Source organism: Oncorhynchus tshawytscha, linkage group LG12 (genome assembly GCF_018296145.1).
Source record: "Oncorhynchus tshawytscha isolate Ot180627B linkage group LG12, Otsh_v2.0, whole genome shotgun sequence".
Classification (NCBI taxonomy): domain Eukaryota; kingdom Metazoa; phylum Chordata; class Actinopteri; order Salmoniformes; family Salmonidae; genus Oncorhynchus; species Oncorhynchus tshawytscha.
In genome coordinates, this window is record NC_056440.1 from 66,842,590 (window position 1) to 66,870,273 (window position 27,684).

The window sequence follows — 27,684 nt, forward strand, 5'->3', positions numbered from 1 at the left end:
TACATTTGACTCATGAAGTGCACATACAAGACATCACACATTGAATGGTTGTGAAAAGAGAACATACGTTTTGTCCATGTACTTTAATAATCAGGCTGAATGTCCCTCGTCTAAGGCATTTTGTTACAGAAGAAACACCATCTACATTTTGCAACGGTACTGTGATAGGCTATACATTATTTTGTCATATGTATATAAACATTTGAACTTTCCATTATGAGGATTGACCTTTTCATATTCACAAGGTGTTAAACATAAGTGAAAATATTAACATAATACATTGAAATTAAGACTCCACTGAATGTCATTAAGCAATTGTTGCATTACATGCATCAGAATAACATTGGGATTATTACAATTGCATTTAAATCAACAGAACAAGTTAAATCAACATGGGGGATTGTGCTCATGAAACTACTAGGGAAATAACCATTTTCTCCACTCTATATGTCAAAATAGTCAAATTAACTTTTAAAATCCATTCCCTCTAGATGACCAGCCAGTGGCATTTTTATTAGTGTGAAAAGCTACAAAACAATTCTGGCCTTAACAGGTTTACAGCTACCTGATGTTCAAGTTGCATCAACACAGTACTTTAAACCGAAATATTTAACCAGCCCTTTCATACCTTTTGTCAAAGGAGCATTTCATATTCAACTGACTGTTGTAGCAATTCCAGACACTTCCATTTTTACAAGGTACCCAAAGAACAATAGCACTCGTACAATTTCTAATTCTGTATAAAATGAGGTATTTTCTCTCTTAGGTTGCGTTTACACAGGCAGACCAATTCTGATCTTTTTTCTCGAATATGCCTGTCCGAACGCAGCCTATAGTGCATATCAATGTAACAGTGCAAAACCAATTACAATGACTATATGTTCAAGGACTACCTTGTACAGTATTTACCCCCCAAACACTATAACAAGGCTTACACATCTTCACTTGAGACATTCCACTAACAAAATCCTTATCAATTATTTTCAAGAACAACATTGAAGCTATAACACAAAACAATATCTAGATACTGTTAAATAATGCAATGTAAATGACCTCAAAAGCAAGCTTACGCACAATACACTTTTTTTTTTGTGTGTGTGTTTGAGGCATCCGTGAAACATCTTGTTGCTCCCCCCAAAACCTCAAAGTAATTAGATAAAGTGGTTCTTTGAGGTTCTCATCATAATGCTCAGTACTAGTTGCCTTTTGAATGTCGTTACAAATGGGTTGAGGCCATTGGGAAGGTTGACCACATTAACAAGTATAATTCAAGCTGCAGTGTGACGGTAACTTTAAAATGTTAATTTTATGAAAGAAACAAGAATATGGATTGTGGTTCTTCACCCATCCCCCAACCTTTCACAAAATCACTAGTCAATAATGTAAAGGACATACTGTAGCATACCATAAACAGGATGTACACACACGCTTCAACATAGGTGTTTCTCTTTAAGTCCTCTATTCAATCAGATGACTTTTTGGGTAGTCAGTCATTGTGAATAAACGCAGCAGCAGTTTAATTCACTTTCTAATAGCAGCCTCGACTTCCATCACAAATGGCAAACCTATTCTAGTGTAAAGTCAGTGAATTCCTTTGACGAGATAGGCCCGAGAGAAGCTCAGAAACCCATCGTGTTATGCCATTTCTGAGAGGGAATTATATCCATGAACATAACTAGCAATAATTATGAACAGCCTAATAATATGAAGTTGACCGAATTAGATACCATGTGTTGAAATAATTTGTTACCGATACGTGGTTACACATTTACATTACAACACGGTATATTAAATACTTTACAATGGTATATATGAATCATTGCTGTTGCCAAGGCAGCTAATACAAACAATTTACAAAAGACACTCAAGGATATGTCCCTTCAGAGAAGGCCTGAGAGTATTTCTGATGTCTAGTTTTACATGTACAGATTGTCTCATTCTGGTAATACACCTGTTTCCGTTTATTCTTATAAAATATATTGTAAATGTTGTAAGGCATTTTCTATACAGAGTAAGTGTGGCCTCGTGAGGACCGTATAGACAGGCTGAGCTAACCCCGGTCCTCAAATCCAGCCTACAGATAAGCCTTACTACCGGTTAGTCAGGTAGCCTACTCCTACAAGATGCAGCCAGTCGCCAGGCAAAAATAAATACTAAGTACTGGACTTGTCCTTGAAGGCTGGGGTTGTCCATTTCTGAACAATGAGAACAAAATGTAACAGCCAAAAACAGGAGACCCCTTAACGAACAGCACTGCGAGGAGTCTCCCCTATAACTGTGTTTCTAGGTCTGACGTACAACACAAGGCTTATGTCAAGGCATCCAGCTGGAATGTGTAGATAGAAAACAGTAAATCTCTCAGGAGGCAGTACCATAGTAGGACAATGGCACAAACTACTAGCTAGCTCTGTCATAAATGTGCATTAGGTATGTACACAATGTATATCATTTTGTCTGAAAGTCAGATGTTGTAGGAGCACATGGATTCAAACATGGCTACAGTAGAAAATCCTACTTCCATAACTCAACTAGGTCATGAGGCTTCCCATATTGACAACATCTGTGTCAGCTTTTTACGGCGTGACCAACAGTTGTAACTGCCGGCAAATCTGTGTGACATTGGGCACTTCAGATTATTAGTGTAGGATACTACTATTGCTCTGCCTCTGCAGCCAATAACCAGCCAAGTCTCTCAGGGACAGCATAAGAGTGAGCGACAGTAGTCAAATTAGGTGCACCGTCCTGTTTCTCCATGGTTTTGTCTGTGTGATTGTCCAGACTATTAGATGTGAATCATAGAAAGCAAATATGAGAAATTAAATACATGGCATATCTTTCAATCCAACTGCTCATATACAAAATGTATACATCGTAACATTTTTTGTTGTTGACGTTAAGGTTATTTCCAAGTTGAAATTAAGAGCATAAATCAATGCAGCCAAGCATATCAGCCATACATACACACTGTAGACACCAATACCATACACACACACACACCAGAATTCAACACTGCCATACTCTGGTAAGGCCAATCTGGATAGGGCGAGTCTTAAATGGCAGATGAGGGTTGGTAGAGACGGAACTTACCAGAGTATGGCACTGAATTCCAGGCCTCTCAGGAAGAACAGGGATGTGGGTAGTGAAAGAGATATACAAAAGGCTCGTCACAACAGGGTCTTACATTAATTTCTAACCTGCAAAAACAAATTAATCCCTTTCAATTTATGTATATACCAAAATAAAATAGTTCTCTAAAATACTCTCTCACACATGCATACAAACACACATGCAAACACGCACACTTAAAGTAGTAATTTGGCATCCATTAACGTGGCAAAGAGACAGGAGTGCTTAGATATTACACTCACTGATGTCACTATCATCTCATCTCTATCCCAATTAGACTCTGAACAAACTCTTGATTATCTCCAATTGGAAGGAGCTAGCAAACGAAGGTTGTGTTTTCAGTGAAAAGTCTAACGCTCAAAAACGGAACTGAATCAAAGCAGGCATATCTACACGTGCAGTAAAAAAAAAAAAAAAATAGCTTATCAACTGCAATAATGAAAATGAATGAAAATGATTTCCTTGAAAAAAAGGTGGTGCCATGAGAGGAGATATTTCAGATTCTGAATTCTTTCCCTCCCAATGTCCTGTTTCTGGGATTTTTCTAATTTTGCTATAAAAATCACCCCCATTAACCTGAACCCCAGATCACAAATATAGTGCACTGTGCGACTTGTAACAAAGTTTGGCCAACTGTACGAAAGATTAGTGGTAGCTGTCATAGCGTCCCTTCCTCAGTTGTCCGGGCCCACTGAGGGTAGAGGATGGCAGGCACCAGTGGCTTGGGAACGGCAACGCCTCACTGTCTCATCGCTCTTCAAAAAAAGGGGCTGTGTGTAGGGTGTCAGGTCAATGTGAAAAAAAATTCTGCCCCCCTCTTTCTCTTTGTCTCTCACACAAACACAGAACCATCCTCTGTTACAATAAAACACATTTGTCTTTATCCTTGGGCTCTTTTTTGGGTTTGCGCTCCCCGGTAGAGGGCTGCTTCCCTGGGGTGGGTGTGGTTCCAGCTGCTGTTGATGATGCTGCTGCTGATGCAGCTGCTGCTGCTGCTTCTGCTCTGTCTGCTTCGTCACTGCCCCCTGCTGGCTGCTGCACAACACAGACAGGATGGAACAGGAGAGTCAACCATATTACCTACCTGTGGCTCATTCAAGCGGATGAATAAGCAACATTATAAACTGGGTGGTTCGAGCCCTGAATGCTGATTGTCTGACAGCCGTGGTATATCAGACCGTATACCACGGGAATAACAAAACGTTTATTTTTCCTGCTCTAATTACGTTGGTAACCAGTTTATAATAGCAGTAAAGGCACCTCGGGGGTTTGTGGGACATGGCCAATATACCACGGCTAAGGGCTGTATCCAAAAGAGCAGACCTGAGCCGTGCTTTATAGCTTAATTACATCACAATTACATTGAACATACATTCAAACAGAACATGTATTGTGTACAACAGATTCATGTCAGCTATATATTTAATTTCTATCTGACTAAGCCCCTGACTCTGCTATATCTATATAAACTGGCAACCCTTACCCTTTTTCTCATCCTCATTACTCATTTTTCCCTATGCACCTTTCTCATCATATTCCTCATTCAATTCCACTCCTCACATCTTCCCTCCCCCCTTCTCACAAGCTCCCCTCCTGCTCAGAGGGGTTGGGTTAAATGCGGAAGACACATTTCAGTTGAAGGCATTCAGTTGTACAACTGACTAGGTATCCCCCTTTCCCTCCCTCCCAGGCTCCTTCCCCGACCTGTGCTTGTGCTGCGGCAGCCTGCTCCTGCTCCTGGTAGTACTGGGAGGCTCGTCGGTCCTCCTCCTCCTGCAGCTTCTTGGCCAGCTCCAGGTCACTGATGCCCTCGGGGAGCTGCTCCCACTGCAGGTCCTGACAGTGCTGCTCCTGCTGCAGCGACAACGCCATCAGGTAGTCCTGCATACAGAGAGGAGAGGGGGTAAAGAGAGAGAGATCGAAAGAAAGAAGGAAAGAAAGAAAGGAGAAAGAGAATAGGACCAGGTCAATGCGTTTCACGTCATGGTGTTTTACCAGAGTGATGTGCCACTGCCAAGAGCTGAAGTATTTAAAAACATTTTTTTTTTTTAAAGTAAGCCTAGTTGTAAGCTACAAAACACCAGCCATTTTAAAGTCAGGGCTACACACCTCCTTATTCATTCATAACCCTCATGTAGAGTGAAACCAAATATTTTCCAGAGTGCAGCATCAGTCTTAATTGTTGGCTATAATATTTATTTATTTATTTCACCTTTATTTAACCAGTTAGGCAAGTTGAGAACAAGCTCTCATTTACAATTGCGACCTGGCCAAGATAAAGATAAGCAGTTCGACACATACAACAACACAGGAGTAAAACAAACATACAGTCAATAATACAGTAGAAAAATAAGTCTATATACGATGTGAGCAAATGAGGTGATGTAAGGGAGGTGGAGGCAAAAAAAAGGCCATTGGGGCAAAGTAAATACAATATAGCAAGTAAAACACTGGAATGGTTGATTTGCAGTGGAAGAATGTGCAAAATTGAAATAAAAATAATGGGGTGCAAAGGAGCAAGATAAATAAATACAGTAGGGGAAGAGGTAGTTGTTTGGGCTAAATTATAGATGGGCTATGTACAGGTGCAGTAATCTGTGAGCTGCTCTGATAGCTGGTGCTTAAAGCTAGTGAGGGAGATGTGTTTGCAGTTTCAGAGATTTTTGTAGTTCGTTCCAGTCATTGGCAGCAGAGAACTGGAAGGAGAGGCGGCCAAAGGAAGAATTGGTTTTGGGGGTGACCAGAGAGATATAACTGCTGGAGTGCGTGCTACAGGTGGGTGCTGATATGGTGACCAGCGAGCTGAGATAAGGGGGGACTTTACCTAGCAGGGTCTTGTAGATGACCTGGAGCCAGTGGATTTGGCGACGAGTATGAAGCGAGGGCCAACCAACGAGAGCGTGTACAGGTTGCAGTGGTGGGTAGTATATGGGGCTTTGGTGACAAAACGGATGGCACTGTGATAGACTGCATCCAATTTATTGAGGAGTGTATTGGAGGCTATTTTGTAAATTACATCGCTGAAGTCGAGGATTGGTCGGATGGTCAGTTTTACAAGGGTATGTTTGGCAGCATGAGTGAAGGATGCTTTGTTGCAAAATAGGAAGTAAATTCTAGATTTAACTTTGGATTGGAGATGTTTGATGTGAGTCTGGAAGGAGAGTTCACAGTCTAACCAGACACCTAGGTATTTGTAGTTATATGACCCCTCAAGCATAATAGTGTCTGGGTGGATGAGAGCGTGAGCAGAGATGATCCCTCCCTCTCTCTCTGTACTGGGTGAGGGTGGTGAATATGGACCCTGGCAGATGGACAAGCTGCTGGGCAGGCCTAACGGGCCAGCCAATCAGCTGTTGTCACAAACGGACACAAACCACATCATGCATTATTAAACAGCCAATCGAAGCGCAGCGTGATGCAAAGCAGTACAGAGGGAGGCGCCACATGTCACGGTCATCTCCTGATCAGGCATTAAAACCCTGAGTGGGGGGAGGGGTTTAACAGGAGAGCTTTTAACATCTATTATTGGGGAACTCTTCCCCGCTACTTCTCCAGAGTAGAGCTGAGTGCAGATGGAGCAGGCAAGGAAGCCATGGGGATAACAGAGCCCAGATAGAAGGGGATGGGTAATACTTTTAATGTACCTTTAATACCATCCACTCTGTTTCTCTTCAGGTAAACTCGGATTGTGACTCACCCTGACCTAGTATGTTTGTAATGCTGCACTTTGACTGTGCACCTTGTTCTCCATGGTATACATCCTTTGCAAGAGGTATGTGGTGCACCCAACAGTGTGAAATGGCTGCCATGTTTCAGCTAGATGGGTGTTCAGCATTGTTTATCGTTGCTCCCATTAATGAAGTGGCACTGGATCAGAGGGCCCAATTGGCGTAGCGGTCTAGTGGTCTGACCTGGTCTATCTGGTCCTGCTGTCCGCGGTACACCGTCTCTGGGTCTGACGGGGGTCGCAGGCGGAACTCAGAGTCACAGAAGTTGCCATCCCCGTCCACATTGTGCAGGCTCTCCCACACCACCTTCTCCTCCGTCAGGAAGCCCTGGTCTGTCACCAGGAGGTACAGCTGGCCCTGATCACACAAAGACACACGTTATACACTCACACACATCTTATCACAGCCAGAAATCACATCTACACACTTTCACACCCTCTTATTCCTGTAGTAGATAACCTGGATAACAGGTCTGTGTGTTTGTTTAAATGAGGGGGGCTTTGGTACTGGTAAGCATTTATCTTGGGGTCATGCGTGCTACACACACACACAAACACTCGCTCGCTCCCTCTCACACAGACAGGCCTGCTCCACTTCCCCTGCTATAGATAACAGGAAGAGCCTGTCCCAGCAGCAGTGATAAGGGGAGGGAGCACAAGGCGGGTGAAACCATTGTAGATAGCATTCAGACTCTAGGTGCTGAATAGGTCCCCATCACGTGTCTACCATGCTCTAAGGGGCATTTGTATTTATGCCCTCGCACCAGCCTAAGAACCCTGTGTACTGAACATTACATCACCTGGGACTGGGGTGTGGGGAGATCTATTGGGAGGGGGAGGACAGGGAGAAGGGGAACACACTAACAGTGCTCAGCTGTTAACAGATGGTTGTAAAGACCTTGGATGAAAGAAAGTTCCCATGTGTCAACAACCTACAATACATACAAAGGGGTGATCTGATCCGGAAGTTAGCAATACGTTTGAAATAAAGGTTTATCTGGGACTGAGTGATATGAATTCGGTAACATTATGCAATTCATTTATATAACACCCTTTCCCACTACTAAGAGGACAAGGCAGACTTGACTTGTTTTTGTTCATAATGGATGGTGGTTTGGGGACGCTGTAGCAGAGGAAAGTAAAGAAGACCCATTCACAGTAAACAGTACTGCAAGGCCCCATTTGTCATAACCACAGGGCATGAAACAGTGGATAAAGGCTCACTCATTTGAGTGGTCATTCACCTTGAACTTGATCATGGTGCTGAAGTGGTTGTTCCTGAAGAACACACAGAGCTCTCCTTCCTGCACGGTGGACGTGAGCTCACACAGACCGGGGTACGTCAGCTGGGTGGCCGTGCTGTGCAGAAACTGCTCGGCTACAAAGCCTGCAGGTAGAGAGAGAGGGAGAAAGAAAGAGGGAGAAAGAGAGAGGGAAGGGGAGAGAGAAGGCGAGTCAGTGAGAGAGACACACACAAGACTGACAATGACCGACAGGCTGACAGAGACAAAGACTTATGGACTGATAGAGATATAAAGTGATGTACAGACAGACAAGGATATAGACACACTGACCTATAGAATGAGAGACAGAGAGCGCAAGAGATAGAGTTGTATTGAGTGATAGTTAGGGAGAGAGAGGGTGATAATCTAAGACAAGGAGAAACTAGAAAGACAGTGGAGAAGCACTGGAGAGGTTGGGAGAAACAGACGCAGCTCTTCACCCCGCTAACTGACTCGCTCTGTCATTATTTATTTATGTGATGTTAAAATGTTTATTCGGTTCTACTGAGCCATTTACTTTGTTTGTATTCTTATCTTTTATTCTTTCTTATTGTTGTTGCATTGTCAAGGAACCTGCAAGTAAGCATTTCGTTGGACGATGTATACCATGCGTATCCCATATATATGACTAATAAAACTTAAACTTGATGCTAAAAGCATAAAACACTCAGCCCAGAAGCAAACGTGCCTATGACAGGAATACATCTGAACTGCCCTGGGTGAACAATACGAGCAACGTGAGAGAGGGAAAGGAATCGAGCTCAACTAAAGTCAGTCAGTCCACAGGAATGTTTAGGCCAGGCCTCCGTATATCTGCTCAGGGCAATAGGAGGAAATGCCGGCCTTATCAAGCAGCCTGGGATGTGTAGTCGGGGGGGGGTGAAGGGAGGAGGCAGCAGCCCAGTCGGTCGGTCCACCCACCTTCCCCAGCCAGCTCGCTGCTGTCTGACTGTTTGCAGGAGATTATCTTCTCCACCAGCTGGTTGTAGCTGCAGTTACCCACTGCCTTCACAGTGTCGCCCATCTGGAGGAACATAAAAGAGGAGAGCATTCATCCACTGTTGCACTGTTGTTGTGTTCTATTATGCAGTGAAGAACAAGTGACAAGAGCGTATTGTCATGTTTTCAAAAGAAAAATACTCAAGAGGAGCTGTACACTAACCAGTCATTTCTTTCATAAATAATGTGTGGAGTTGGTTGATTGTCTATTTGACAAACGCCTATAGAGTACCACAGTATGAGTCATAATACCCATAAAACCTAGTGGTCAATCAGGGAAATGGTTCTAATCGTTTTTTCACCATTCATTTTTCCTATAGGGGATTTTAGAAACCCTTCAAATAAGCGCTGTGTTTCGTGTAGGCTTACCCTGGCGTGACGCTTTGAAAACCGTGTAAATCTCTCTAGGACAAGGTGACTTTTAACAATATATTTGCCTGTATATCATAGTAATAGCTACATGGGTTTAAAGGTAGACTTATGATGTTGCCGTGAGCAGTACCATAGTTACTTCCTTGAGCGCGATGCAATACTTTGCTCTCACAGTCACACAGAGTATCTGGGCATGTGCACGGGTTTGTTTCACACTGCTACAACGTGGTAGCTACAGGCCCAAAAACAGCAGAGAAGTTCAGCCTCAGGCTTCAACGTTCTGTTATTGCGGATATTGCATTTACGTCAACTCGCTCAGTCTACTTTTGAAGGGGGCTCAGAGAGGGAAGGGTTCTCACCTGCAGGTCCACCAGCCAGCCATGGTAGAGAGGGATGTCCAGCAGGTCAAAGACAATGCACTCTGGGGTGTACTCAAAGACCCGCACCCCTGTGAACTTCACGTTGACATCCAGCCCTGTCTGCAGCTTGTGAAGCACCGCCATGGCATCACTCATATTCTGGGAGACAACAAATAGAAAGTCATGTTCCTTTTCAAGGTCTTTAGCCAGGGATGTTAGTCTTTGTAGAATTCTTGTTGACTACGGCATTGAAATAGGATTTGACATTGGAATAAATGTTGAGGACAGTGAACCAACTACTGTCACATACTACAGCAGTTTCAGCTAGAAAAACAGCAGACTCACCCACAGAAACCTGCTAGTTTGTACTATCAGTCAAGTGTACAAACTGAACAAATCAGAAAGTGTTCCGACCAAGGAACTTCCTGTCTACCGTACTCATCACGCCCTCCTGTCGTTCGCCACTCAGACACACAGAAGGCTAACAAGACCCGTCTGTAGCAACGCGCATGCCCCGCCCACCCATCTGTCTTTTTCAGTCATCTATTTCCTGTGTTTGAGGGATGTGACAAGCACTTGTCACCTAAATCTTCCTGAATTTATTGCTTTCACTTGACTTCTGTGACTCCATCATACGTTTCCTTGTGCCTGTCGTTTTTCCCCGTTAACGTTGCGACCGTGGAAATGTTTGTAATGACCTGTCAAACACACCCCGGTAGCGTCTGAAATGGAATACATAGTCTTTCAGTTGCATCTATAAGAACACTAAAGCTTCTTCAGGGATGTAACATCATTCCAACACAACACAAGAAAGAGAGGAAAGATGGGTGCACTTTTTTTGTGGAATTGAAAAAAGTTAAATTGCTACAGTTGAAATGTTGACAAATTAAATGCACTGAAATGAAAGCAACTTCTGAAAATGAACACTCGGGTTAGTGATATTATGTCTGAACTCACAAACAATTCAAAGTATGTATGGGTGTAATCTAGAGCCAAGCGTGTTGAGGGTATCCTGCTATTGGCACAATTGTTGAATTATGAAACAGAATGTGACAACAACAGTCATTAATTAGGCAGTCTAGACAGCACAGGTGAATGCAGGTAGGCCTAGACAGAGTAGATGAGTACAGGTAGACCTAGAGTCCTAGACAGAGGAGGTGAGTGCAGGCAGACCTAGAGTCCTAGACAGAGCAGGTGAGTGCAGGTAGACCTAGAGTCCTAGACAGAGCAGGTGATTGCAGGTAGACCTAGAGTCCTAGACAGAGCAGGTGAGTGCAGGTAGACCTAGAGTCCTAGACAGAGCAGGTGAGTGCAGGTAGACCTAGAGTCCTAGACAGAGCAGGTAGACAGAGTCCTAGACAGAGCAGGTGAGTGCAGGTAGACCTAGAGTCCTAGACAGAGCAGGTGAGTGATGGTAGGGTAGACAGAGCAAGTGTTTGTTGTTGCAGCCCTGTTCCACCCCTTTATGTTAATGCTTTCATTTATGCAAATACACCCATTGTATTTCTGTAAAATGTTGCACATACACATTTTCTTTATTTTAACACAAAATATAAAATAAATACCTAATACCATTATAAAATGTATGAGTGCACCCCCTCCCAAAAAAACCCCACCCGAATTCCCAACAAAATCCTTGAACGCCATTCATTATTTTTCCATGCCAGTAAAATGTTTAATGTGCTATATATAATTCAGTCAATCCTGATTGATAAAAAAAATCTCAAAGTTTGGAGTATCTTCATCTATTGTCCAACTGTTGCATTTATTAGAATTGTTTTTAAAACCTTTTAACAATTTTGATGACCGTCTGTGTCACAGGGAGCCTCTGCAGCTGTCCCCCCACCCCACACAGAGAGGTGAGCATGGGTGACTGTGTGTGTTTTCTTAATTTTCTAAGAGGATAACCTGTCAATAAGAGGGAAAATAAATCCCCAAAAGCAGGGAGATTCACCAACTTTCGTACTTAGCGGTGTGGCTCATTGAAAAGCCTTTCGCTGGACAATCTGTGTGTGTGTGTGGGGGGGGGATTAGGACTCCTGTGGACAGTTGTGGGGAGGATTAGTATGGTCCATGTAACAGACCATGCAGCTGCTCCACTCCAAGGGCAGAGGGCTTCAGTCACATGACATCAGATGAACCCCCTGGGAGCTACTGATTAGCGCCTCACTAAGCAGGGTGGGGCTTCATCCACTTCCACAGTGCTTTGCTGTTTACACTATATATACACAAAATTGTGGACACCGCTTCAAATTAGTGGATTCGGCTATTTCAGCCACACATATTGCTGACAGGTGTATAAAATTGAGCACAGCCATGCAATCTCCATAGACAAACATTGGCAGTAGAAAGGCCTTACTGAAGAGCTCAGTGACTTTCAACGTCATAGGATGCCACCTTTCCAACAAGTCAGTTCGTCGGATTTCTGCCCTGAAAACGTTTAGGAGCAACAACAGCTCAGACGCGAAGTGGTAGGCCAAACAAGCAAGCAGAATTGTCTGTCCTCTGTTGCAACACTCACTACCGAGTTCCAAACTGCCTCTGGAAGCAACATCAGCACAAGAACTGTTCGCAGGGAGCTTCATGAAATAGGTTTCCATGGCCGAGCAGCCGCACACAAGCCTAAGATCACCACGCGCAATGCCAAGGGTCGGCTGTAGTGGTGTACAGCTCGCTGCAATTGGATTCTGGAACAGTGGAAACGCATTCTCTGGAGTGATGAATAATGATTCACCATCTTCAACAGTCCGACAGTCAAATCTGGGTTTGGCGGATGTCATGAGAACTCTGCCTGCCCCAATACATAGTGCCGACTGTAAAGTTTGGTGGAGAAGGAATAATGGTCTCAATATTTTTTGGGGTCATGTAGTCCATCATTGAGACACACAGTGAGGATTCTCTGCTTTATCCTCCTTGTTTTCCTACTTGTATTCTTGAGGACAGGTGCTAAAGCTGACGTGAGTCAGCGCTGTGCATACAAAATGTGCCTACAAGCAAAAACACACACTGACAAGTGCACACACAACTGTGTGGGCACTGCGTCTCTGTCTGGTGGGTGGCGAAGCTGGCAGCACAGTAAGAGATCAGGAACGTGCTCGCCCACTGCTCCCGCTCTGCCCAACATTCTGCCTGCTCTGCACACCCACGCCCTCCTGCTGAGTGGCCAAGCCCTGCTCCTCTCGGCTCTAGCCGCTCACAGACTACAGATTACGACCAGACTACATTAAGTAAAGCCACCCTAACCACACTAATCATAAATGCTGTGCTGAATATGGGATCCACATAGAGCCTGTGGTATTTGCATGTGATGATGTACAATAGACAATTCTGTGGGCACTGGACAATGAAGGCCAGTATTCAATGGTTCCACTCCAGCTTTTACGGAAGAGGGAGACTGATTGGATAAACAGGCCGACCTTCCTGTCACATGTTCCACTAGCAGGCTGGGAGCCAGATCAATATTTAAGTCCCACAACCCTGTGGCAGAGCCACACACACCCACGCTCATCCGCCAGCTCAAACCAGCTGGCCTCACACACACACACACACGCTCTGCTTCCACTGGGGACTGGGGAGTGACTCCAGACCTCCATCCGCTGGCAAATCAGGCTGATAGGACCACGAGGCTGACTGATTGACAGACACAGGCAAGAGCTTTGCTTCAGTTTTCATGTCAAAGGCACACTGGACAGCTCCCCAGGTATTATGGAGATCTGGCACAAAACTTTATTAGGTAGCCCATGTCCATTTTTAAGTCTGCATTTTAGTCTACAACTGTGCACTCTTAAAATCCACAATCATGTATATATACAGCGACACACTCCCATCCTGCTACATTATTTTTTTAGGAGCATCTCTATCTCAATAAAATAGAATATTCTATATCATATAACCACGAAAACACTGTCAAGTGAATAGTGCTACAGCGTGCAATCTCTCAGGAGTGCCCTTTATCAGGGGAACATGACCATGACCAGTCTTTACAGAATAAACCTTCACTAAGCTCTCCAGTCTCTGAGTTACTGTTTAACAACAGCCAAGCAATCGCTATTTTAATCCTCATATCCTCCTCCGACAGATGATGTTGAAGCCAGAGTTTATAAATAGAACTCTGTTATGAACTCGTTCAACGCTCTTCAAAATCATAAAAGGAGCTTGACTATTCAAATATGCAGCAGACAATATTAAACAAAGGCAAGAACAAGATTATATATAGATATATATTTATTTTTGAATCTTTTTCAAATGTATTATAATTTGGTCTGGCATGCACATTGGCATGCTAAAGACTCCCTAGTGACAGACAGCCTCCCTAACACTCTCTCTACACTATTTCTATTCATGGTGTGAGGCTCCTTCCGTTCCTGGTCGAGTGCTCTCCTGCCGTGTTAAGGCAGGGCTTACACAGCCAAATCTAACAGGAACCAACAACTGTTTCTGCCCCAGCTAACAGCACAGAGCCTGCCCTAAACTCCACCACATGGCATATCCTCACACGGACACACACAGTACACACACACACAGACACGCCACAGAGCCTGGTGTTCTGGACCATAGTCCAAGATTAGACCACCATAATTACAATGAGTCCAACACTTTCATTTGAGTGTTGCTAGCTTTTTTATCTTAAATTCCCACAACGTACCAGGAGCTTGGAGATCTAGGACTGTACAGCAGTCAGAACATTCTCCTCGGACAGTAATCCAGACTCTGGTATGTACACACGCACACATTACTTCTCTCCTTCCCGGGCGATGACGTCCGTGAAAAGAATAACATTCACAGATGTGCTGGTTCTTTGCCACAGCAGAGTGGAGAGGAAGAGGAGAGGAAGAGAGGCCGTGCCCTTCCCACATTCCAGGCAGGCAGCAGGGATAGGAACGTGGATGGGAGTGTGGATGAGAAAGCCATCCCTGCCAGGCCATGTGAACCACTCAGAGCCCCAGTGCTGGCCTCGATCTGAACTCAGCCATGCATGCCTGAGCACCCTCCCGCAGCGATGTGAAGAGACATGATCTGCCCCTCATGACCCGTGCTGTGCCGTAGGCCTGGCAAGACGCGGCTTATATAACCTATATAGGGGCTAAAAGCAGCTCTGGGGCAGTGGGCCGTTTTCCATATAACCATAATCATCACGCCACTTATTTTCATCTTACATAAATATACATTCATTGGCCTTTCTGGAGATTCATTCCCAATGCAAATGTTGTGCAAATGCACTGACGCAGATGCACATGACTGTATAAATACTCAGCATTACATCGTTGCCCATTAGAATATGATATATTTCTGGATAGAAGAGGACAGGAACTGCAGTCACTAAACGGCAGGCAGGGATATTTTAGGCTGGGAAGTGAGAACAAGTGAGCCCCCCTGGCGTGGTGCGAGTTAATAGTGTGATGCTGCGGACTTGTTTTTTGGCTGCTGCTCTGCCATCAGAGATCTAAGTGGAAGAGGGAGGTACTCAACAGCCTAAAGCCTGCCTGCCTCTCCCTCTCAGCCTCCTCACTCATCCTGCACGCCTGTCTGATTCTCCAACATGAGCCACAGACAGACAAAAAGAGAGATGGACCGGCAGACATGCGTATGATCAGTGAATAACTGCCCTTATTGATTGTGTTTAAGCAACAACAGTCCTTACCTGCTCATAGTTTAGCCGCTGGGCTTCAGAGATCTCTTTCGGCTTGGCATCGAGGATGTAGTCTCCTGCAGGGGAGCGAGAGCGAGGGAGAGAGGAAGCAACATCAGAAGACCTGGGGATACAGGCTAATTAAAGCAACCATAGACACACAGGGGAGCTGAGAGAGAAAATATAATCAGGGTAGAGCCCTACCCGCTCACCAGTGACATCACAAGGCTTACGGACCGCCTGCTTACGTCAATCCCATGTGAAGAGGTGATATTATCTACTACGTTCTGATTCCATAATAAGTGTCTAATCCTCAGTGAGAAGCGGGATGTTGAGTGTTAAGCGCTGGCCAGCTGTTTTTCCAGGAAGGGCTCGGCCAGGCATGCAGGGTCAGTCGAGCCCTGGCCAGTGGGGAGCCGCTAGAGAGGTGTTAAGGGCTTAGTGTAGGACCTAGGAAGAGCAGCCACTAGGGCAGGCAGGGAGAGCCTTGTAAAGTCAGTCAACCACCACAGAAACTGAAAGCCCTGTGGTGCTAATCACAGTGCACCTGTCATCCATCCATTAACATCGCACCCAACTCCACCCTCCCCTCTGAGCAACACACAGCGGCAGTGTCCAGCTGTCGAAAACATACCCTCTCGCAAGATATTTGATGTTACAAGATGATTCTGTGAGACTTATATCTGGAAACCAAAAAAATAGGCCTACTTTTCCTCATAATCCAACGATTGCTTTCTTACTTTAACAAAGTGGGCCAGTGGTCAGTGTATTTGAGAGCCCTGGAGCTACTCTGATTCAATCTCCATTTCCTCTCCTCAGACACAGGCTTCCTCAGCCCTGGCCATGAATGCACCCAGCTGAGGCCAGTCAACTGACTGACATTTCTATGCCCTGGGAAACCCCCGGCCATCCCCCCCTTACCTCCCTCCGCCTGCCCCGTTCCCTGCCAGCTGACTGTAGACGGTGCCCTCCCTGCCCGGGCCTCTACTGCTGCTGTTGATGATTCACTGGCATGCTCCACAGAGTACTAAATCCCAACATCGACCAGCAGCCTCTAATACAACATACATCTCCTTCACTTCTGCCCTTATGGGCCTCACAGTAGTTATTAATACAGCGTCTGAATCAGCCCACGTTAAATGGGGCTCTTTGTGAGCAGCACTTTTTCACAAGCTATTATTTTTTTGTCTGGGCATGAAACAGTAACTGTGCGTAATGAAGTGCAATGGTGAGGCTAGGAGACAGGCCTATCTGCCTGTTCCTGGACATTACACAAGATGAACGGTTTGACCAGGGCCCAAACCATTCACTATGAGCTCTCAGCCACTAGCTGGAGTAAAGACAAAGCCGTCTCCACAAACACAGAGCCGCAATTTATGGGCACTTGTGAAAGAAGAGTAGAGACGACTCAGAGGCATATCTGGGATGATACGCGCACACAGCCTGCATAACGCAGTTAAAGGTCGGCAATGTACAGAAGAGGGATGGCTACAACCATGAGCATTCCTCCGAGGAAATATACCACGACACAGTCGGAAAAACAGGAGTTGCGTGAAATGAAAACGCTGTGCTTCATTACTGCTTGTCACCTGTGATTTGCAGAAGGGTTGAAGTGCTCACTGAGTCAGGGTGCTCAAAAGAGACAGGGAATGTTTTTACACTGAGAACCAGGAATCAACCATGGGTATCTGTAGGAGCAGATAAGCAAAGTGTAGAGAGGCAGACAGAGGGAGCAATCAGGTGATTCCATCAGGGGCACAATGGGGGAGAGGGCCCTGAGTGGTTGGGAGAGGGGGTAAAGACCTCTCTGTGGCTTCTCACTGGTATTGAACATAGAGCTATGGGATTGGAGTGAGTACTGTGTTCCATCAGACCCACACACTAGGCTACCTCTAAAATATCTAAAGATGGGCAACTATGTCGCTCAATGTGCTAATGTTTTGGGTCAGTCTGAATGGTCTCCTCTCTCAGAGTTTCATGTCAGTTGACCAGCAGGGTAGTTTACAGTTTCTTGCTTTCCTCCTCTCTTATAAAAAAAGTATTTGGAGAAGGTCAAATTAGATTTGCCTGGTCATAACGTAGTCTGATAATGAAATGCACACACTGTAGATGATACTTTTTCTTCCAGCAAAATTAACCAAACTCCAATTGGAATTGAATTGCATGCATTAATCAGTCACGGACACCAAGCGCTATGGACTCAGAGGCAGATTCTGTGGGGAGGAAACATAAGGCTATCCCATTAACAGAGTTCAACAACAGACAATTACTAATTCTAAATGTTATTTTCCTAGCCCATGCATCCAAAAAAAGTCACATCTAACCAAAAGGTAACAATGTTATTGCTTACAATCATTATTACCCCTGGTACAAAACACACTAATGAGAAGTCAAGTCAACATTTGCGTTAGACCTAATGAAAAATACTTGAAGAGAAGCGGCAAACTGAGAAATCTAAAGAACATTCCCATGACTGACATCAAAAATATATTTCCTGACAATGAAGAATCATCCCTCTGTTTCCCAATCACATTTTGCTGTTATATTCTATCTTGGTAGCTAACTAACTAATCTGTCCCCCAATGAAGCACTACAGTGTAAACTGTAATTAAACCATGGTGAGAAATATCCTTACCCATAAATTAACGACAGTCTGTGTCTTGGCCCATAATGACTAATACAGATTAAATCAAAACCAGTTGAATCTGCTAATCACATGCAGAATGTAGGACAATGTAGCACAAACAGTCAGGAGTCTTTGGTACAAACTGACCTCTATACCGAACCCCCAAATGATCATATGAAAGTAAACAACTCCCATGGCATGACTAATGTGGATACATTTCAGGACTTCTGGCATCTCTCAGAACACAGCAGCTGGTGACTCCATTTCTCTTATAGTTAGAGTTGTTATTGACGCCTAACAGTCATTATATGATGCATTTAGCTAGAACACACTCAAAAATGGTACACTAGTCATAGCACCAGTCAAAGAATTATAGCGCTTGTAAAATTGAAGCCAAACTGACCAATGCCATGAAAAGAGGGCTTGGCTATAGTAACAGTGATTTTTTTTCTCTATAGCTTAGATGAGAATGCCTTTTGTAACAGGACACCCCTGGTTCTACATCATAACAGCACCCAGCTATGGAGGGAGGCAGTGGGGTCAGCGTGCCACGCATTGAGAAAGAACACAGCTCCTGTTTCCCTGACGTTAGCAGGGCTTGGTCCACAGGGATTCTTCAGTCCTCCTGGTCAATCTATACTGGACCTTACCACCTGACCTCACATGGGTATTAGCGATGTGTGGTTGAGCTGTTTGTTCATCCGCAGCCTCCCGCAATTGCTAATAACTCATCCGCAAGCGCTGATGAAAAAACAAAAGCCCTCACCCGACCCACAAACATAGAAAAAGCATTGTACAGTCTGAGATGGAAAACATTTTTGACGGGCATTTTTAGGTAGGCCTGCTTATAATTTCCAACATTTTGGTAGGCTATGTTATTCAACTTGTCTATAATTAGATACAGGCAACTTCTCTTCTGTAATTACTTCTTATCCTAGAAGACTAAATAAACCTTTGCTCACCAGAATAATGTTAGAAATCAACAGTATTAATGTTTTAACATTAACAAAAATATGTACGGTGTTGGTCCCATGTTTCATGAGCTGAAATAAAAGATCCCAGAAATGTTCCATACGCACAAAAAGCTTACTTCCCTAAAATGAGTTTATTTCCCCGTTAGTGAGAATTTCTCCCTTGCCGAGATAATCCATCCACCAGACAGGTGTGGCATATCAAGAAGCTAAAGAAATGGCATGATCATTACGCAGGTGAACCTTGTGCGGGGGACAATAAAAGGCCACTCTAAAATGTACAGTTTTGTCACATAACACAATGCCACAGTGTGCAATTGGCATGCTGACTTAAGCGATATCCACCAGAGCTGTTGCCAGAGAATGTAATGTTAATTTTCTCTATCATAAGCCGCTACCAACATTGTTTTAGAGAATTTGGCAGTACGTCCAACCGGCCTCACAACCGCACACCACGTGTAACCACGCCAGCCCAGGACCTCCACATCTGGCTTCTTCACCTGCGGGATCATCTGAGGCCAGCCATGCGGACAGCTGATGAAACTGAGGAGTATTTATTTCTGTAATAAAGCTGTTTTATGGGGAAAAACTCATACTGATTGGCTGGGCCTGGCTCCCCTGTGGGCCTGCCCTCCCAGGCCCACCCATGGCTGCACACCCTGCCCAGTCATGTGAAATCCATAGATTAGGGCCTAATGAATTAATTTCAATTGAACGATTTCCTTATATGAACTGTAACTCAGTAAAATCATTGAAATTGTTGCATGTTGTGTTTATATTTTTGTTCAGTATAGTTGAAATTGTTAAGGTGTGTTTTCTTTCCGCTTTCATCTCTGCTTCTCTCACACAGCAAATACGCTTAGGGACCAAGGAGAAAATTGAATAACTTTTTAAAAAAGATGAACGATTTGACATGCAAAATGTCCAAATGACATCAGTTTCACCGGTTAGGGAAATTAAAAGCTGTTAAAACGACACGTGTTTGATAAGATCTCAGTTCGTCTTGTCAGTTCGCATATTTTATGTGGTTTAAATAATAAGATAATCATAATAATAAGGTGATGGCTTCCATTTGTCCTATTTTACACTTTTATGATGCTGATAAAGATTATAGATGGTCCCTAACCGTGCATTCATTCTCTCAAGATGCTGAAAGAAATGAATAATATTTCTCCACTTCTGTTCAACTTTCAAAATGTATATTTGGTGTATAATTTCACTGCAAGAAATGCTTAATTCTGCTAGAGTTATATTAGGCGATGTGAGAGGTTATAGACCTACAGTCAGTCCAGATTTCATTTAACCCATCTGAACAGTACAGTTCCCTTGATGTGCCATTTTGAATTCCCCGTCTTGAGACTGTTGAATCATCACACATGACAGAACTGCCATCCTCCTTTTTTACTACATTTTCCCCAAACATCAACGCTCCATTTCACAGCTTTTCTACTATTGAATTAAACTCCGACATTGTCCTTTTTGCCTCAGTGGAACGATTTTAACTTTTTCTGCCCAAGTACCCAAATGCATTTGGCAATTGGAGTGTATTTAGGGTAGTTAGGCTACACACTAACGCTAGATAGAAATAATGAAAGGAAAACCTCAATGTAGTCTATAGATATGAATTGCACAAGAATTATACCTTTATAGATTTTTTTATGCATTGTTTTCTCTTTATTCAACCCGCCGGCACTTCATCCATACAATATTTTATGACCCTAAACCCAGGCTCCAGGCTTATCACTAATGGGTATACAAGTCCATATGCACTCTTCTGAGGGCAGGTCCAGCAGATAGGTTACAACCAGAATGCGTATAATGACCCAGGTAGAGTATTGAATTTATTAAAGAATCTTCCAAAATACTGTAAATCCAATTCATTTATTGGGTGCGTTCGTAAATTCAACCTGGCAATCTACTCCGATTTCAAAGCACTCTAGTTTGAAAGTGTAAAGTATAATTGAGGAATTTACGAACGCACTAAACTCGGTTGTTAGGACAGTTGTAAATAAACATTGGCTAAAACTTTTTATTAAATTCTTGACAGTGACACAGATGAAGTCACTAACCCTCCTGATAACATGAAAACACTAACCAGCTCTGCTAGGGCGAGTAAAATGTTCAGAGGGAGGTGCCCTCTTATTTGTGTCTGGAAGAAGCTAGCAAGCTAGCCAACTTTAGTAATTTATCTTGGGTGCTTCGCTGCGGTTCTGAACTCAGAATGCTTGGATCAACCCTACTCGTCAGTCAAAGTGTAGAATCTGACAACGCTCTGAATTTACAAACGGCCCAGAGAACACTGACACTCTAGAGTGAATTTACAAACGCACCCATTGTATTCACTGGCTAAAAATTAAGTGGAGGTTTCGTTTATTTAGAAGGAAAACTCAGGTAATAATGGCATATGGGTGATTTCACAGCAGCTATGCAATTACTGTGTGCCATTGCTTAAACACTGTGAAGTCCATGGAGAACAAGAGCACCTCCTCCCAGCTGCCCACTGCACTGAGGCTAGGTAACACGGTCACCACCGATAAATCCATGATTATCGAAAACTTCAACAAGCATTTCTCAACGGCTGGCCATGCCTTCCGCCTGGCTACTCCAACCTCAGCCAACAGCTCCGCCCCCCCGCAGCTACTCGCCCAAGCCTCTCCAGGTTCTCCTTTACCCAAATCCAGATAGCAGATGTTCTGAAAGAGCTGCAAAACCTGGACCCGTACAGATCAGCTGGGCTTGACAATCTGGACCCTCTATTCCTGAAACTATCCGCCGCCATTGTCGCAACCCCTATTACCAGCCTGTTCAACCTCTCTTTCATATCGTCTGAGATCCCCAAGGATTGGAAAGCTGCCGCAGTCATCCCCCTCTTCAAAGGGGGAGACACCCTGGACCCAAACTGTTACAGACCTATATCCATCCTGCCCTGCCTATCTAAGGTCTTCGAAAGCCAAGTCAACAAACAGGTCACTGACCATCTCGAATCCCACCGTACCTTCTCCGCTGTGAAATCTGGTTTCCGAGCCGGTCACGGGTGCACCTCAGCCACACTCAAGGTACTAAACGATATCATAACCGCCATTGATAAAAGACAGTACTGTGCAGCCGTCTTCATCGACCTTGCCAAGGCTTTCGACTCTGTCAATCACCATATTCTTATCGGCAGACTCAGTAGCCTCGGTTTTTCGGATGACTGCCTTGCCTGGTTCACCAATTACTTTGCAGACAGAGTTCAGTGTGTCAAATCAGAGGGCATGCTTTCCGGTCCTCTGGCAGTCTATATGGGGGTGCCACAGGGTTCAATTCTCGGGCCGACTCTTTTCTCTGTATATATCAATGATGTTGCTCTTGCTGCGGGCGATTCCCTGATCCACCTCTACGCAGACGACACCATTCTATATACTTCCGGCCCGTCCTTGGACACTGTGCTATCTAACCTCCAAACGAGCTTCAATGCCATACAACACTCCTTCCATGGCCTCCAACTGCTCTTAAACGCTAGTAAAACCAAATGCATGCTTTTCAACCGATCGCTGCCTGCACCCACATGCCCGACTAGCATCACCACCCTGGATGGTTCCGACCTTGAATATGTGGACATCTATAAGTACCTAGGTGTCTGGCTAGACTGTAAACTCTCCTTCCAGACTCATATCAAACATCTCCAATCGAAAATCAAATCAAGAGTCGGCTTTCTATTCCGCAACAAAGCCTCCTTCACTCACGCCGCCAAACTTACCCTAGTAAAACTGACTATCCTACCGATCCTCGACTTTGGCGACGTCATCTACAAAATTGCTTCCAACACTCTACTCAGCAAACTGGATGCAGTTTATCACAGTGCCATCCGCTTTGTCACTAAAGCACCTTATACCACCCACCACTGCGACTTGTATGCTCTAGTCGGCTGGCCCTCGCTACATACTCGTCGCCAGACCCACTGGCTCCAGGTCATCTACAAGTCCATGCTAGGTAAAGCTCCGCCTTATCTCAGTTCACTGGTCACGATGGCAATACCCATCCGTAGCACGCGCTCCAGCAGGTGTATCTCACTGATCATCCCTAAAGCCAACACCTCATTTGGCCGCCTTTCGTTCCAGTACTCTGCTGCCTGTGACTGGAACGAATTGCAAAAAATCGCTGAAGTTGGAGACTTTTATCTCCCTCACCAACTTCAAACATCTGCTATCTGAGCAGCTAACCGATCGCTGCAGCTGTACATAGTCTATTGGTAAATAGTCCACCCATTTTCACCTACCTCATCCCCATACTGTTTTTATTTATTTACTTTTCTGCTCTTTTGCACACCAATATCTCTACCTGTACATGACCATCTGATCATTTATCACTCCAGTGTTAATCTGCAAAATTGTAATTATTCGCCTACCTCCTCATGCCTTTTTGCACACAATGTATATAGACTCCCCTTTTTTTCTACTGTGTTATTGACTTGTTAATTGTTTACTCCATGTGTAACTCTGTGTTGTCTGTTCACACTGCTATGCTTTATCTTGGCCAGGTCGCAGTTGCAAATGAGAACTTGTTCTCAACTAGCCTACCTGGTTAAATAAAGGTGAAATTTAAAAAAATAATAATAAAATAAAATAATATGAAATCCATATTATATAGCAATTTATCTTAAAGCTAGGAGGCAGCAAATCCACAGTCTACTGAAGGGAGGTGAGGAAATTAGTAAAATAAGACTGAGGGGCCAGGCAGGCAGTGAGGCAGGCCCTGTGATTATTCATACAGTAATGCCTTCTCAGGCAGTGGGACATAATTACAGCCCTCCAGTACTCTATCATTAAGGTCACATTGCACTTCCCAGGCTAGTTTCTACTACAGCTCAATGCTCCACTGCACTGGTGTACTAAATGTACAGCCAGACTAGCATTTTGTGACATGGACCTTCTAGACAGGTACAAAACCAAAGAAAAATACAGTATTGTCCATTGCCTTCGGGCACTGTCAAGGTGGCTTGTATTTTTATCAGGCTTAAAATACAGGTCACAAATACAGGTCCGTAAACTTAGAGAAATACTAGAGACAGGTAATAAACTGTACACGTCACCCTCCAGGAGGACAACTAAAGAACAGGTCGCTGATTTAAATGACATCCGGGTCTTTGGTTTGGTAAACAGATTCTCACTTATACTCACCAAGATATTCCATCAACTGTTCAGCAGTTATGATCTCCATCATTGGTGGCATCTTCACCTGTAACGGAACCACATACATTACTTAACAAACCAAGCAACATGACTAAAGTTAGTCAGGCCAATAGAACCTGGCTGACAGGCTTCTCCCTCCCCCATGATTATGGTTCACAGTAAATACACCCACACCTGGGAAGTGGAAAGCTGTGTTTAAAGTCACCAGAAGTGCACTGTCAGCGGTTGCACGACTGTCAGCACACAGGCGTTTGAAGCAAAGAATTCTGTTTTCAGTCACTTTCATGTCACCCATTTTCACAGTAGGTAGTGAGGTTTTAGGGAATGTTTCAGACACCTGAGACACAGAGCTGCAGTTTAAGTTGTGAAGACACATACTGAATCAGAATCTCCACTGCCTGCCAACCAACCATCACTGACAGTAATTAAACGTTATCTTTATGATGTAAATGAAACCAGAAGCTTAAAAAGGACTCAATTGGAAGCTCTCAGAGACTACTCATAAGAGAGGGACTGAGCTGCCAAGGCCGCAGCATGGGGAAAATATATACAACTGGGTATATGGTATAATTGGTCAATGTGACCTGTCAACAAACTCGATCATAAAATTACAATAATTAAGTATTAAGAAAAAATAAAGATGAGTGCATATGAGTGGTATAATTTGAACTTTAACTTAAATTCTGCCCAAATGAAAGAATTTATTATAATTTAATATTTATGAATCTTCAACTTTTCATGGTATTCTATATTCTGGCAGGTGACAATAGTTTATTTTACAACTGATCATTCAATTTTTAATTTATTTTGATAATACATCAGATAGCGTAGTTATGATGACCAGCTTCATAATTACTTCTCTATTAGTAATCTAGTATTGACAAATAATAGATGTGTAAACGTTCCAAATGGCATCATGCACACCACATGTAAACTTGTCTCAGAGGTCTGGTTATGATGTCAGTCATTTACCTTCCATGCCAGCAATAGGACATTCATAATTGCCAGCAATGGGCATGGACCGTTCTCATTCTGGGTAATGATAGGCGTTTTTTCCTCCTTCCATTTGATCCACTTGATGTGGTATATGGACTGGCCAGCGCCCCGGTCCTTGGTGCACGGGATCTTAGTTCCATCAGCCCCATACTCGCTCTGTAGTGTTATTGCCAACACCTTGTCTTCCACCCCTTCACTGTTGAGATAGGAACTGGGACAGGAGTTAAGGTTCGAGAAAGACACAAGTGAGTCGACGCTCCTAGATTCTGCCGCGATGCACGGGTCACTCCCACTCGGCAAACCCTCGCATATGGTTTTGTCAATCGCAACTCCACATTTAACGTTTCCCGTATTTGTTTTGTCCGGACATAGGTGTGTCGGTTTTGCCAGCATCACTAGTTCAACTGACTCACAACCCAACACCTCAGCTTGACCATCTGTAATCCTTGACCCCATCGAGGAGGGCTCGCCATCCGTTTTGTTGTTTACTAACTTTGAGGTGGCACCCTCGCTATTTCCTGTAGCCAGCTGCGTGCCATATCCCATCCCGTTACTCAAATGATCTCCAGATCCAGAGGACAATGTCTCCGACCAACCACTCGATTGAATGTTCTTCTCTTGCACCGGGAGAGACTCGATCATTTTTGCCATATCTAATTTCTCAACACTGGAGATAGCATTACTAGCAGTGCTAGGGGCACTACTGGAGCTAGTAGTACAACTAACCAAAGTACTGCGAGAATGATCACTAATCTTGCACGTATCGGTCGCTACCTTCATTCCGCCAACTGTTTTAATATCGCCAATTTCTCCTGCAATAGTAGCACATAGAGTACTTCCTCCAACATCTCGATGCAGGTTTGCATTTTTCTCCATTTCGATTTACACACTGTCGACAGCTTTTAGCTAGCTTAATTGCAGCTCCAGCTTCAGCCCCACAGACGCCATGACATATCTGCCAGTGACGTCACTGTAGAAGAGCCCACAGAGTTCTGGAAGAAATGCCTCTTCAGGCCAAAGAGAGGCAGTAGAGAATAACGGGAGATTTGAGTGCTGTTTTTCATCATTTGTACATTTTGTACATTTTTTAAAATCCGTTTGCAACAAATTGCACGTGCTTTCTTGTCATGGTTTCCTGTAATTTTACGTTAATATTCATTATCCCCCACGATTAAATCGGGGAGGGGACTGTGGATCTGTCTCCATCATTTCGTTTATATGTTCATTCATACCTTAATCACATGCGATTTCTCAGAAAGCACTGGGCCGAATTGGACGAAATTTGGGTGAATAATGAGTCTTGCCATAGAGAGCAGGCATTTACAAAATTACTCTGATTGGCCAGATGGTGGTTATTACAAGAGATTGAAAATGCACATTTTGAAGGTCACGCTCCTCATCCCATTTGACCTAGTCATGAAATTCGGTACAATTTGTTGCACTTAAAATGCTACTCTGTTGGCACTGAATGGCCGATCTGCATGAAACTTTATATGTGGCTTTTATGGACAAAGGTCTCTTAATGCAATATTTTCCAGACTAGTACCTAAAACAACATGGTCACTATTGACCAATAAACATTCCCCTGTGCATGGTCTGGCACATAAATGCATATACATAAATCAGTCAAGGATATTCACATTGTAACACAATTTGTTGCACATGTTGCAGACACTGTCAAGACTCAACATATGCAAACACATTCATATCGACTACACAGTGGTGCTACAATGGCACATGTTTATCTCTTGATCTGTTTGACTCAGAGCGCTGAAATGTGGCACACATGCTCAGGGATGTGAGTCTAGCTAACCCACATGATTTCTCAGACACCACCTGCCCAATTTTGAGATATTTGGGTGAATGATGCGTCTAGCCGTAGAGATCCAGCATTTACAAAATTACTCTGATTGGTCCAAGGGAGGCGCTGTAGTAATCAACTGTACGTACGTTAGTCACACGGAACCTCTCAGACACCACTGACCCGATTTGTAAGAAACTTTGGCGAATGATGCATCTTGCCATATAGAGCCGTCATTTACAATACTAGATTGATTGGCCCAAGGGGGGTGCTGCATTATTCGTGGGGGATTACATGTTTACTGTACCTCATACCTCTGCATTTTAATCTGGTACTGGTACTCCCTTGATATAACTCCATAATTGTGTAAGATGCATCTTGCCATATAGAGCCGTCATTTACAATACTAGATTGATTGGCCCAAGGGGGGTGCTGCATTATTCGTGGGGGATTACATGTTTACTGTACCTCATACCTCTGCATTTTAATCTGGTACTGGTACTCCCTTGATATAACTCCATAATTGTGTATTTTATTGTCCCCCACGATGAAATTGGGGAAGGGACTGTGTGGATCTGTCTCCGTCTGTAAATTCGGATGTTCGTCAAACGCTATATCTCAGAC

At 43.9% G+C, this 27,684-nt stretch overlaps 1 protein-coding gene across 3 annotated transcripts; it reads right to left on the bottom strand.

Annotated features, from left to right (window-relative positions):
• Positions 1-45: 45 nt before the first annotated feature.
• LOC112263715 (ubiquitin carboxyl-terminal hydrolase MINDY-2) lies at positions 46-26,256 on the bottom strand. 3 transcript variants are annotated; one of them, XM_024440256.2, is made up of 9 exons: positions 25,236-26,256; positions 24,252-24,309; positions 15,508-15,572; positions 9,867-10,025; positions 9,058-9,160; positions 8,098-8,240; positions 7,038-7,211; positions 4,831-5,007; positions 46-4,158 (listed from the first exon to the last, which is right to left on the bottom strand). In XM_024440256.2, the coding sequence occupies exons 1-9, from the start codon at positions 26,133-26,135 to the stop codon at positions 3,985-3,987; spliced, it is 1,953 nt and encodes a 650-aa protein (XP_024296024.1). In that variant the 5' UTR covers positions 26,136-26,256; the 3' UTR covers positions 46-3,984. The 3 variants fall into 3 exon arrangements, with proteins under 3 accessions (XP_024296024.1, XP_024296023.1, XP_042186883.1); XM_024440255.2 differs by having other exon boundaries at positions 46-4,161; positions 25,236-26,255; XM_042330949.1 differs by lacking the exons at positions 24,252-24,309; positions 25,236-26,256 and adding an exon at positions 18,131-18,437 and having other exon boundaries at positions 46-4,161.
• Between the last annotated feature and the right edge of the window lie 1,428 nt (positions 26,257-27,684).